The following is a 14,238-nucleotide window of genomic DNA, read 5'->3' on the forward strand; positions in this document are numbered from 1 at the left end:
CCTTAGCTGAGGAGTCAAAAATAATTGTGTGTGTGTATTTGTGATTTGCCTTTAATTTTAAGCAGTAAAGTTTTAAAAAGAACTATTTTAGTTGACTTAATAATTGTATGTTTATGAGGTACAGTGATAATTTAAAAAGTGTGTATAAAATGTAATGATAAAATCAGAGTAATTAACACTTCCCGCTTCTTCAGTGTTTATGTATCATGTGTCAGGAAGCTTCAAACTCCTCTCTTCTAGATTTTAATAAAACATATATAAATCATTGTGAACTGTAGTCACCATACTGTGCTGTGGATCACTAGAACTTATTCCTCCATTCTAAATGGATTTTGGAATCCACTTTCTCCCTCTCTCTCCCATCTCCATCACACTTTCTGTGCTGTAGTGACCACCATTTTACTCTCTACTATGAAATCAACCTACATTTTTAAAAATCAGACATTTTTGAAATTCATAGGGAAAAATATGTCCCCATGAATATTTTAGCATATTCTTAAATTTTGACATTATTTTCTGTAAATTAATATTATCTAGAGTGGGTTCTGGGCTTGAAGTCTATTGGGAAACAGTAAGTATAATATTCTGGGGTTTTATGAAAAATAATGAGACTGTTAAGATCTGTTGAGAAATGTGGCCAACATCTACGGAGGTCATGAATTCAGATTTCAACTCCTGTGCCTCACTGTAGTCAAGTTGTAGAGAACTTTCTGTTTGTGATGTTCTTAACTAATGAAATGATAAATCTGAAGCTGGAATTCAAAGCACCTGCCATTTTATGCCTCTGTGACCTCTCTTCTCATTCACTGCCTCTTGAAATCCCATGATGGACTTCCCATCCACCACCCTCTCCACTTCCTCCTTCTCCAACCAACAGCTTTTTCCCACCATAGTTTATGAAATTAACTGTATCTGTCTGCTAGAGCTGCCCTATTAAAATGCCACAGACTGGTGGGTTCAACAAAAGAAAATTTTCTCACAGTTCTGGAGAACCAAATCAAATTTAGTGATTAGGCTGACTTTATGGGGAAATTTGATTCCATTCTCATCCAATTCAGTTTGCAACCAGAATCACGAAAAAAAAAAAGTTCATGAACCAATGTACCACTCCTATCTATCTATCTATCTATCTATCTATCTATCTATCTATCTATCGTCCACCAAAAAATATATACACACTTTAAGAAAAGAAAAATAATATGATGCTTTTTCAACAGATGATGTCACTCATGTATGAGGGACCCAAGAGGATGTCATATATCACAGAAAACCCACTACACTGCTGGTCCTTAGAGAAGAAATTGAAAAAGCATGTGCAGCAATCTCAATGACTAGGGTTACCCAAGCAGCAGTTTGCCATACTAATAAATGTCTAGAGGCTAATGGCCAGTGCTTTGAGCACCTCTTGTAATTATAGAGACCAAAGATAACTTGTATTAGTCTCATGATGTCTCAATAAATTTAGTATTAAAATATTTATACAAATTTTTCTTTTCCTGAAATGTGTATATTTTTGTTTTGTTTTGTTTTGGCTTGGTTTGTGTTTTCTTTGTGCTGTGGATCAAACCCAGGGCTTCATGCATGATGCTAGGTTAAGTGTTCTACCATTGCCTGGTATGTATATACTTTTGTGTATGTTCAATTTGGAACCTGTAAAAACTTCATTAATCAGAAAAAGAAAACACCTAATACCAAGAAACTTTGTTTCCTAAAAGCATAGATTGTCAGAAATTTTGCTCTTTAAAATCTTATCAGCAGGACTGAAACATTCCACATTTGCATGGAGAGTCCGAATCATTTTGACACAGAAAAGCAGCCAGGTGACAACTTCAGATAAAGGTTTTTTGGATGCATCATTTGGTTTATCATAATGTAGTAGTTTCCAAGGAAACAGGATCCTGAGATAGTTTCTTGGCCCTGATCTAGTATTAACTCCTTCACATATAGTCTCACTTTAATTTGAGCCTGTTAAAACATCACTTTCTTTACACTTTATCCAACTTCTACCCTTCCCAATATGTGTCTCGTAACACCATGTCCTTCCCTGTGTATGGTGGGACACTCATTTTTCCTTTGGAGAATGTTCTACCTTGTTGCAGCAAGTTAGTAAACTTGGCTGCTATTGGTCTACAGTTTTATGCCCAATTTTTTTTCCAGTACTGGGAATTGAATCTAGGACCTCACCCATGCTAGGCAAGCACCTTACCCACTAGGTTACTTCCCCAACCCGTTTTTTTTTTTTTTTTACTAGTTGCTCAGGTTGGCCTTGAACTTTCATTCCTTTTACCTCAGCCTCCCAAGTAGCAGGGTTACAGGCATGCACTACCATGCCTGGTTTCCTGATGCTCTTTATCATATGAGCTTTATAAAAACATATGTGCATGGTATTATGGAAGATCTCTTTTTCCTTTTAAAAAATCCACCCAGTATTTAGACAATATCTGTTCAAGTCACTGTATGTCAATCTAATTCATTGCTTCTAACTTCTGGATAGGCCTTCACCTTACAAACACGTGTACACTCCCACACAGCATATTGTTTTATCTGTTTTCCTAGAGGTAGATAACCAGAGTTGCATCCATTCCTTTGTTCTACAACTAATGATGTCTGTCCTCATTCATTTCCTCTGAAGCCTCTTGGAGGATTTTCTGGGATGTAAACTCTGAAGTAATACTGCTTTGTACTAAGGGATATTGCCAGGATTTTCCTAAATATTGCCAGAGGAATAGTTCCAATTCAAATATTTTCTAGAATTTTCTGCTTTATAGTGTTCTTCAATTTGATGAGTATAAAGTAGTATTCTATTCAAGATAATTCCTTGAAATAGAAAATCATAGATTACTTTTAGAGGCAGTTGGGGGAGAGAAAATGTGACTGATTTGGAAGCACAGGAAAGAGGTAAGTGACAGAGTAGAGACCACCTTGTAGAGTAGACAGAGCCAGAGGAAGAAGGGCAGGAGATAGTTCCAGAGAAAGCAAGGAAACAAATTTGAATGGAGGGCATGACTGGAGTAGTGCTAGTTAAATTTGTATAAGTAAGATTTAGTTGGTAAGAGTAGTAGTAGGTCTCCATTTTGTGTCAACTTGACAAGTCCAATGGGTGCCAAGATGGGAGGTAAGACATCATATCTGGATGTGTCAGCAAGGATGCTTCTGGATGAGATAAACATTTGAATTTGTATACTGAATAAAACAGATGCTTTCCCAAGGTGGGTGGGCATCATCTAATTTTTCGAGGGCCTGAGTAGAACACAAAGATGGAGGGAGGAAGAATTCACTCTCTCCGTCTGCCAGTTTGAGGTAGGACATTATTAGTCTTCTAATTTAGACTCAAACTTATGCTCTTTTGGTCCACAGGTCTTTGAATTCAGACTGGAACTATATACTACTAGCTTTCTTGGGTCTCTGTGTTGCAGACTAAAGATCATGGGACTTTTTGGCCTTCATAATTTGTATGAGCCAATTTCCAATAAATCTCTTTATCTATATTGCATGTAATATAAAATATATCACAAATATTGTGCTATTAATATAAATTATTAAAATATACAAATCTCATCTATAATAAATTTATTTATATATAATAAATCTCATATATACAAATATTTACTATAAGAAATTGGCTCATGCAATTATAAACAACAAGGAGTCCCTCAGGCTTCCCTGTACAGGCTGGGGACCCAGGAAAGCCAGTTGTAGCTTCAGTCTGAATCCCAAGGCCTCTCAGTTTTTTATCTCTGCAGAACCCTGACAGAACAGTCCCTGGCATGGAGGTAGTATGGTCAAAAGGGATGTTTTAGAAAGTCCAAATTTTCCTATGGCACAAAGATTGAGAAGTTAGACCAGTTATTAGAACAGATTATAGGGGAAAAATGAATCTTTATTTGGACTGAAAAGAAAATATGTTCAAGTATTAGGATTGGGGTTGAAAAAGGATAATTAGAAAGATTAGAAGAAGGATTTGGTGACACCATATAAACTATGAGAAAGCTCTTGATTCTTAGACTTTATTCTCATGGATTGGAATAAACTGATGTTGTCTGAAACAGGATAGTTTGTGGAGAAATAAGCTACAGAGGAAGAACATAAATCACAATGGTGTCATATTTTAATTTGCGTTTGAAAAAGTTACAGGGTATGGGGTATTCACAAGTTCAAGATTCTTTTTTCCCCATTATTATACTCTTCCTGAGCTTTCTAATCATTCTTTCTACACGCAAACTTCCATTTACTGTTCAGAAATTTGTCTGTATTCCCTTAAATCCTGAAAAACAACCAATTTTTTTTTTTGTACCAGGGATTGAACTCAGGACCTTGTGTTTGCCAGGCAGTTGCTATGCCACTGAGCAAAATTCCAGGCCCCCAGCCAATTTTTTTCTTTTTTTTTTTTTTGTACCGGGGATGGAACTTGGGTCCTTGCGCTTGTGCATATTTTGTGATACTCAAATACTGTATTAGAAATGGCAATACTACCAAATGACACATTTTGTTATAATGATTGATTTGTTTATGGCTTGCTGAATGCATCTGTGTTGTAGGCTTTTTGGCTAAAACAGTTTGTTAAAATCCTCTCGGCAAAGTGCTGCTACAGTGAACATGTTCTGGGACTCAGAAATAGCCTTATTATACAGAACTTGACGTTATATACTAACGGCATTTATTAGAATGGAATCTATATGTATTATTACTTCCAACACCAGCCTAGCTTTTTTAGCCTCTTCACAGCATGTAGCTTTTGTAATTATGCTAATGCTAGCTGATTCATGAGGACAACTTCCTAAAGTGCACTTAATTAACTTGGAGATTTTGTAAACAGCTGTGCATGTAGGTTCTGCAAATTGTGGTGGTATGTCAGTGTGACATGTATACAGTCTGCCTTCCTAGCCTCATCACTTTTTCACTAAAGTGTAAAACAAGATACTTCAATTTGGTACCTTTTGAATGAAGTAAGCTATTGAGGAAGATTTGGAGAAATGTCACTTTAGCCAGTATAAAGTTGGGTATAGTCTGACTCTGTTGGGCCAGAGGATTTAGAAAGATGGTTACCTTTTAAGTTGGAGGAAAGGAAAATATCAAGCTTTGTCTTGGAAAAGGGTACAAATTTTCCAACATTTTGCTGCCCTGGGTGCTCATCAGTGGACTGTTCCGAAAACCAGATTGCTCATTCATGATCTCTTTTTTTCTTTTCTGTCCAAGCTGCTGGGTTGATTTGATATCCTCGTCTGAATGGAAATTAACTGAATTTTGATATACTTTATTGAAATCTCATACTCTTTACAGGTAAAAGGCAAGATTCATGTACCTAGAACATATAGCCAAGGTTAATAGTGTCATACCAGAAATCACATATAACAAAAATACAAGAGAAAATCACATTAGAGCCTAGACCAAGCAAATCGAAATGGAAAGGAGAAACATCATCAGGAAAGAGCAGAAGGGGGAAAATGCTACATACAACTAGAAGAAACAGCAATTGTACAGAGCAAATGACAACAGAGACTAGAGAGTTTTTATTACAGTGCATAAAATTACACTCTCAGATAAGTCTTAGAAACTAAGCTAGGGATTTGCCTATGGTTTCTCAAGGGTCTTGGCAAGGTTGTTTTCCCTCATTAATTTAAGCTGCAATTCTGGGTACAATCTCTTTGGGAACTAGCTGGGTTATATTTAAAGATAATCAAACATTTATTGCTTAGACTTTTCTTTGACTTCAATAGTCAGAACCTCCTCCCCTGTCTCAGCAGAAGGAGCCATGGTGATGACGAGAGATTGACAGCTAGTTTCTCTGGGTAAAACTGCCCTTCTAATTGACTGGGGCTTTTCCTCTGTTGTAATAGAACTCGCTTCATCTTTGGACCTGTCCAGTGTTTTCTCTGATGGTCCTCTTCCTTTGTCTTCATCTTTTTTTCTTTTGCCTCCTTCTCCTTTGGAGTTTCCACTTTTTTTCTGGAAGAAGGAGTTATAAGGAATTGATATCAAATAATTAAGAACAAGGAGTCTTTTGGTTAGCATGCATTGGTCAGGGCCAAGCCAAAGGTTTTCTGAGTTAAGTGAGTAGGGGAATCATGTCTGCCTTGCTTCCGACTGTCATTTCACTAAGTTTTCTGGTGTGCTGGAGAATGGAGCTCAGCTGTTAGGTTTGATTTACAGTGTAGTCTAGATTGCATTTTTTTGTCCCCACCAAGGAATTTTCTTTTTTATTTTTCACAGCTGCTCAGAGAGTAGTTGTTTTCATTTTTTTTTTTTTTTTTTTTTTTTTTTTTTGGTACCGGAGATTGAACTCAGGCGGCAAAACCACTGAGCTAAATCCCCGGCCCTGTTTTCATTTTTAATCCAAAAGTGCCCTAAGAAACTCCCTCACTGAAGCAAGGAATTCTTTTCTTACTGGTCATCATATTCATAGAATTATTAGGCACAATGCTTAGAACTTTTATTTTTGATTTAAAATTAAAATGAAATTTAAAATATTTATCTTTTAATTTAAAAAGTATTAACCAAATCCAATCCTCTCCATTTGTCACATGTATGTTAGTATTATCTGTAGAAATTTCATAGTAAAAAAATGCACTATGTTCTTTACTGAGTCTTCTTGGAGCAAATTTGAGAGAGACTTGCTGAAGGAATAAATCTGCACAGATAAAGTTGGAATCTTATCAACATATTTACTTATATATACCCTTACTCCCATGTATATTTTGTGCAAATTATGATTTCTGTGCTGGTACAAATGAGGCATTTGATTTATAGTCTATCCCTAATTCTTACCACAATGTTGCATGTGAGGAAAAGAAAGGCAAATTTTAGTCTCTTGAATGTCTGTGGCTTATAATATTTACTTTCTTCTTCATTTTTTTTTGATTCTTTAAGACAGAGCCTCATCATATACAGACTCTGCCAAAAAAAATGTATACACACTTCAAGAAAAGACAAATAGTGTGATGTTTTTCAACAAATGGTATTACCCACATATGGGGAACTCAAGAGGATGTCATATATCACAGAAAACCCACAGCACTGCTGGCCCTTAGAGAAGAAATTGAAAAAGCATGTGCAGCCATCCCAATGACCAAGGTTACCCAAACAGCAGTTTGCCATACTAATAAATGTCTGGAAGCTAGTGGCCAGCACTTTGAGCACCTCTTATAATTGTAGAGGCCAGAGGTACTTGTATTAGTCTCATGATGTCACAATAAATTTAATATTAAAATATTTATACAAGTTTTTCTTTTCCTGAAGTATATATACAATTTTTTGGCAGGCTTTCTATATAGGGCAGGCTGAACTTGAACACCCTATGTACCCTAGAGTGGCCTTGAACTCACTGTCCTCCTGCTTCAGTCTCCTGAGGGATAGGATTACAGGTATGCCACCATACTTGGCTGCTTTATTCATGGTGTAAAAAGTCTACAGCTACTCATTTCTTATAGTTTTAAAGATAACATGATTATATTAAAAAAACTTAAATCTATCTGTTTCTCACTATCTACTTTCATAGATATTTTATGAAAATCAAAGAGATATTGAAACAAAAAAGAGAAAAACAGCATTTATTTCTTTACATTTCTAGGAATTAGAAGGCAGCTCAGTGTAAGCATGTAAGTCTGAATATTGAGTATTATTATTATTTTTTTGCCTTGAACTAAATCTGATCTTCTCCAAATTTCTTAACCTGGATCTCAGTTTCTTCATCTATGATGTAAAGGGCTTGAATAAACTCTGTAAGGTTACTTCTGGCTTTAACCCTTTTTTTTATGTTTATTAGTACATGTTTGCTGAACATAATGATTACACACATTGTGGGGAGTTGGTACATGTACATAGCACATCCTAATTCTTTCTACTTTCCTTTGCCCTCCCCTGTCATCCACTTCCCTGTGTCTCTAGATCCCTAACCCATTTGCAAAGGATCTGTCTCCCTATTTTGTATTATTCATATTATTTATTTATTTATTCCTTAAATTCTTTTATTGGTACATTTTAGGTATACAACACATTTACATTTATCATTGGCAACTTGTACCTTTACATGATGCATCTTGGTTTTTATTTTTTCCCCATTCCCAGCACTCCCTTCACCCCCTCCACCCTTCCCTATTTACAAAGACTTTGTTTCCTTTTTTTCCATTTCTCATAATTATTCCTTTCCCGTCTTTCCTTTCCCCTACCCCTCCCACTTTCCCTACCCCTTTGGACCTTTTCTTCCTATTTTGCATTATTGATTATTCATTCTAACCATTGGTACATTTTAGGTATACAATATAATGACATTCATCATTGGAAATTTACACCTTTACATAATCTCTCTTGGTTCTTATTTTTTCCCCCTTCCCCTGCCCTCCCTTCAACCCCTCCATCCCTCCCTATTTACAAAGACTTTGTTTCCATTTTTTCATTTTCTCATAGTAATTCCATTTCCTTCTTTCCTTTCCCCTACCCCTCCCACTTCCCCTTCCCCTTTGCTCCTTTTCAACTGCAGACTGGATAAAGAAAATGTGGGTTTTTTTGCGCCGGGGATGTAGCTCAGTGGTTCTGATGCCTGCCTTGCAAGTGGAAGGACTCGAGTAAAAGAAAATGTGTTTTTTAAAAAATAAAATGGAGTACTACTCATCCATAAAAAATAAGAAATTAGAGACATTTATATCTAAATGGATGCACATTGAGGCGATACTCTTAAGTGAAATAAATAGGACACACATGTGTAAATACCAAATAGTTTCTCTAGTGTGAGAAACTGAAAGTGTAAATAAGGACTAAAAGGTATAATAGATAATGTGAAATAGGAAGAAAAGTATTATTCATATTTTATTTTGCTCTTTAAATTATTTATACTTTGAGTTTCTCATCTGAAAGAAACCATATGACATTTATGCTGTGTGTCTGACTTATCTCACAATATTATGGTCTCAAAGGGCATCCATTTTCCTATAAATAACTCAGATCTGTCATTCTTTATGGCTGAGTAGTACTCTATTGTGTACATATACCACATTTTCTTTATCTAGTTTTCTGTTGATGGGCATATAGGCTGGTTCCAAGATTTAGCTGTTATGAATTGTACTGCTATAAACATGGTATGCATGGATCACCTGGCTTTAAGCTTTTATGAAGTACACACACAAATAATATTTGTGATTATATTTACTACCATGTTGGTATAATGGATTATATATTTATATGTGTGTATATATGCACATATACTGTTTTCATTACTCATGGTAGTTTTGTTTTATAAAGTTGCCACAAACATGGAATTAGCAAATACTGAACCATTGCTCCTAGAGAAAAAATACAAGGTTAGATTCCTAAGAGCCTTGGGTCAGAAAATTTTTGTCAACTAATCAATGCATGTTTTGTGTGTATTTAATTTGAGGAATTAATTTGATGAATTTTTGATTCATTACACTGAACTCCTGGACAACAAAATTATAACTAATTAACTAAAACTTATCTAACACACAGACTTTCTAAGGTATGTTACAGTGTTTTTGCAGTCAGAAACTCTGAACAGTATTTCAGCACTATACTTGGAGGCCAATTCAAACAGTAAAATCACCCAAAATAAAAAAGAAACACAAAAACATGCAAAATATTGCACTAAGTACATGGTGAAGGGGTCACTTTTGTGCAATATGAGAGTGAAACAAGAAAGTAGTGTTTTCTTGCTCAGCCTCAACGTGGAGTTTCGGCATCTGGGAACTTTTTTTTTCTAGTCAGAAAATGCCCTTGTTTGAGAATGACTGCAAAATCACCGTTAGTATTGATTTGGGGTCACAAATAAATTATAATGAGTGGGTAGATTCACAAATACAGAGCTCACGACTACTGAGGATCCACTGTATTTATAAATACATACATATTAAAGCCATTTGTAAAGAACCATGAGTATTAAATATGATGCTATATAGGAATATAATTTAAATAATAAATGTGGTATACAAAGGAGTAATTATTAGCATTATATTCATCCAAATCACCCCATTATCTGATGAAATTAGAGTAGGCACTGGTCTGGGTATACTTAGTCAGGACTTGCTCCATTACAGCCCTCCATTCACTCTGCTCATTACCTGAGCTCTCTTTTCTCTCTTCAATTTGAGTAGTCTCCCAAGATCTACTTTTCCTCTACCTCCCAGAAGAGCTTTAAACATTTTGGGTGTCTCTTGTTTTGGTGCGAAAAAGAAGGCAAGTTCTTTTCTTGGAGATGTTTCCTCTTTGGGCTTATCCTTCTGTTTTGAAAGCACTCTGTAGAGAAGAAAGAAAAGCTGTATTGAGTACCTTTGTGAGAGTTTTGGCAAAATCTACCAGAAAAAAAAGGTAATTTCTTCTACCTGGGAACTTTCAATGGGTAACTCATTAACAGTTGTATTTAAGCATATCTCAGGGAGAAAGTTGACTACAATCATAACAAATTTATCTTCATCTTAGATTTCACAGAGTAAAACCAACTCTGTCTGCTTCTGTTGGGGTTTTAACAACTGTACCTGGCTTTCTTTATGAGAAGCTTTTCAGAATCTGGATAATGCACTAGAATTTCTTCAAGGGTCTTTTTGTCCAGAGTTAAAAGATTGGCAAACCCATGGGCTACCACATCGGCAGTTCGACGGTTTCCTCCTCCCATTGCCAGAAGGCTACAAGAGAGAAAAGGGAGTCTTGGCCACAGTTTCATTTGTACTTCACTGAAGTCTTTTTTGGTGCCGGGGATTGAACTTGGGACCTTGTGCTTGAGAGGCAGGCGCTGGAACCACTGAGCTAAATTCTTGGCTCTCACTGAAGTCTTTTTAAAAATAAATAGCAAATATTATAACTATTTCCTTCCAGACTACATTTGTTTTCCTTAACATAGGTCTATATTCAGGAGAGAGTACTTTACCAGAACCTTATACTACTGGAGGGAAGAGCATTTTCCCCAGTGCAGCTCTTCAAGCCTTCCCAGTATAAGTGGATGGGAAGCTAAAAAAACTTGTAAGCTCATAGCACTGCCCCACCCCCTCTGCCAAAGGCTGAGACATAGTCATAACATTGTAGATTATTTCCCTTCCCTTCCACCTTGCCCTAACACCTACAGGTTTCCGGTGTAAGAGTGAATTAGAGCTGACACAGCTGTAGGAGGCAAATGCTCTCTGAAGAAGAGGACTTAAGGAAGCTAAGTCAACAGAGGAGACAGAAACAAAAACAGAAGAGGAATCAGAAGCTTCTGGCACCTACAGCTATGCCAAATATTAAACACACCCCAGCTGGGTGTGGTGGTGGATGCTGTAACCCTGGCTACTCAGAAGGCTGAGACAGGAGGATCAAAAGTGCCAGGCCAGCCTGGGCAACTTAGCAAGACCCTATCTCAAAATAAAAATCCAAAAAGGGCTGAGATATAGCTCAGTGGTACAGCACTTGCCTAGCATGTATGAGGCCCTGGGTTCCATCCCAGTACTAAAAGCAGAAAAAACAAAACAAAACACACACCCCAGCTCCTAGCCAGATTAGTATAGAACTTCACATTAGAGATCTGTTTAGCTCAGTTGCTATGACCTGTTACATCATTTCTAACTTTCAACAACAGTCAAAAGAAATGCTGAGGCAAGAAAAAAATCAGTGTGAAGAGACAAGCAAGCATCAGAAAAGACTGAGATGACAGAGGTATTGGAATTATTAGACTGGGTATTTAAAAAGGGGCAGCAAAGATTTTCTCAGAATAAGTAGCTGAGTGAATCTATTGCTAGGAAACTTGCTTTGCAAGAAATTCTAAGAAATTCTTTAGAAAGAAGGAAAATGATAAAGATTAGAAACTCAAGTCTACATAAAGGAAGGACATGAGAAAAGGAGTAAATGAAAGTAAAGCAAAATATTCTATTTTTCTTATTCTTAATAATTTATCTAAAAGATAACAGTTTAAACAATAAAATAGTAGCATATATGGCAATAATAGCATATGAGTAAATGAAATGAATGATAACAATGTCGAAAGGGTTGGGAGGGAAGAACTGGGAATGTTTTGTTATAAGGTAACAGTCATGCATGTGAGGTGAAATAATGTTATTTGAAGGTAGGCTCGGTTTTTAAAATGTACAAGGAAAACTTTAGGGCAGCGATTAAATTTTTAAAAAATAAGTATAATTATTATGCTAAGAGGGGAGGGAAAAAAGAATCATGTAAAATATTCAATTAAAGCCGAAGCAAGGAAGAAAGAAAAGAAGGAGAAAAAAATACCTACCATAGGTCACCTTATGACATTAAATTTAGTCACTCACTTCCACCTGACATTAAAGACTGGGGGCTAGGGAGGGCAGTCCAGGATTCTCCACACCACTTATGAAGGGAGTCACTCCTCCAAAACACAAAGGTTGTATTTGGAATCCGTAAGTGTGACTGTATTAATGCCTACTTATTTTGCTCAATAATTTTGACATTTAATTCTTTTTCTCCAGACACTTATTTTAGTCCTTTCCTAGAGGTTCTCTCTGAGGCGATCTCTGCCTTTGCCAGAGAAGCAAGAGAAATTAATTGTATTCCATCTACTTATGTATCATCCTATCTGTCTATCCATCTATCTATCATCTATTCTCTCTCTCTATCTCTCTCCTCATGATTGTGCTTTCACACATTTACCTACCCAAATTCCTATTTACTTTCCTATCTATGAAATGGCTGTTACTATTCAAAAGAGAATGATTGGATAAGTCAATTTCATTCACATTCCTGTACTCTCAAACACTGGGTAATCCAGCAGTTAGGCAGTGCTGGATGGCATTGGGAGCTTAATTTGAATCTAAGAGTGCCTCTGTGAGTACGACAGACTATATGAGGAGAACGGAAATAACATATTTAAATGTCAGGTTATTTTGAGATTTCTCAAGCTTTAATTAAACTTGCCTACAGGTTACACATTTGGAGTGCTTGATGAGTTTTTGAACGGAAGAAATAGTCTGTCTGCCAGATGGATTTTGCCCAAAGTCTCTCAGCTGTGTTTAAAATAACATCTTTTTTCCCCCTTTTGTCCAAAAAGTGCTTTTCTAGCATTTGACCAAAGGAAAGTTTTACTCACTAAATCGCTTAGTAAGAAGGTTCCTAAATATTTCCAACCCCATATAGAGTTACTCAAAGAACTCATGCTGGAGGACAAATAGTTCAGGTTAATGTTAAATGTCTCCAGGTTAAAACAAAAAACAAAAAACATGTGAACAGAGCAATGGCCCAGGAAACAAAGAAATTGGTTCTAATCTTAGACTTAGCTCTATTCGAGGTGACCTTGGACAACAGCTCAAGGACTTTATTGATTTTCCCTTTAATAATGTAAGTATTAAGTCCTTACTACATATTCAACCTTTATGGTTTTATGAAAAGAATACAGGCATTGGAACCAAGTAACTTCCCTGTTTTGTAAATAAGTTTATGAACAGGTTAATGATCTCTTCTGTAGGAAACAAAGCCATCTTTATTACTTATTACAGGTACCTGATTATCAAGAATTAGCCGTTTGAGATATACATTATATTCAATTATGAAGAAGATGCAATTAGGTAAATTCTGAGTGAGCAGTTTTAAACCCTGCTTTGTGATGTATACCTGGACACTGAGAAACTTGTTTTGTACTAATATGCCAAAGTTCAATGAGTGAACAAAAGTAGTGTAAATGTCACAGAGAGACCAGTGTATTTGAACACCATATGGGAGAACTTGTATGTATAAACATCAGGAACAAGCAGCAATTTGGATATACATACACACCATCCAAACATTCACTCTTGTACAACTACAGTTTGAAAGCACTCTCCAAACTTCATGTATTAGAAACTTAATTTTCAAATTCATATGTTAATGATATTTGGAGATGGGACCTTTGAAAGTAATTGGGACCAGATGAATCACGAGAGCAGGGCCCCTCCTGAGGGCATAAATGGCTTTATAAGGAGAGCCAGCTTGCTCTGTCTCACCACGTGATGCTCTGTGCTATGATGCAACAAGAAGACCCCTACCAGATGCCAAGAGGATGCCAATGTCATGATTTGGACTTCCCTGCTAGGGAAGACTGTCCCAGGACTGTGAGCCAAATACATTTCTATGGTTTGTAAATTCCTTAGTGTTATGGTTTGTGTCTAAATGTCCCCTCCACCCCCCCAAGCCTCATGCAGTCATAGGTGGGGCTTTCTCAGATGTTGCTGGATCTAGAGTATGTGGCACTGGGATTGATTCATTGTGCAACGCTAGGAACAAAGGCACTAGGATTAAGGATATTAGTGCTACCCA

At 36.4% G+C, this 14,238-nt stretch overlaps 1 protein-coding gene across 1 annotated transcript in view; it reads right to left on the minus strand.

Annotated features, from left to right (window-relative positions):
* Nucleotides 1–5,340: 5,340 nt before the first annotated feature.
* Nucleotides 5,341–14,238, minus strand: part of Cngb3 (cyclic nucleotide gated channel subunit beta 3) — a 162,505-nt gene continuing 153,607 nt past the window's right edge. The window contains exons 16-18 of the mRNA XM_087190558.1: nucleotides 10,482–10,628; nucleotides 10,068–10,242; nucleotides 5,341–5,946 (exon numbers count right to left, since the gene is read on the minus strand). Coding sequence (XP_087046684.1) covers nucleotides 5,686–5,946; nucleotides 10,068–10,242; nucleotides 10,482–10,628 — 583 coding nt within the window. The 3' untranslated portion in view covers nucleotides 5,341–5,685. The remainder of the gene's footprint in view (nucleotides 5,947–10,067; nucleotides 10,243–10,481; nucleotides 10,629–14,238) is intronic.

The sequence above is a fragment of the Heterocephalus glaber genome, unplaced genomic scaffold, assembly GCF_053883595.1.
Source record: "Heterocephalus glaber isolate CG9 unplaced genomic scaffold, H.glaber_assembly_v1.0 deba00001553, whole genome shotgun sequence".
Taxonomy (NCBI): domain Eukaryota; kingdom Metazoa; phylum Chordata; class Mammalia; order Rodentia; family Bathyergidae; genus Heterocephalus; species Heterocephalus glaber.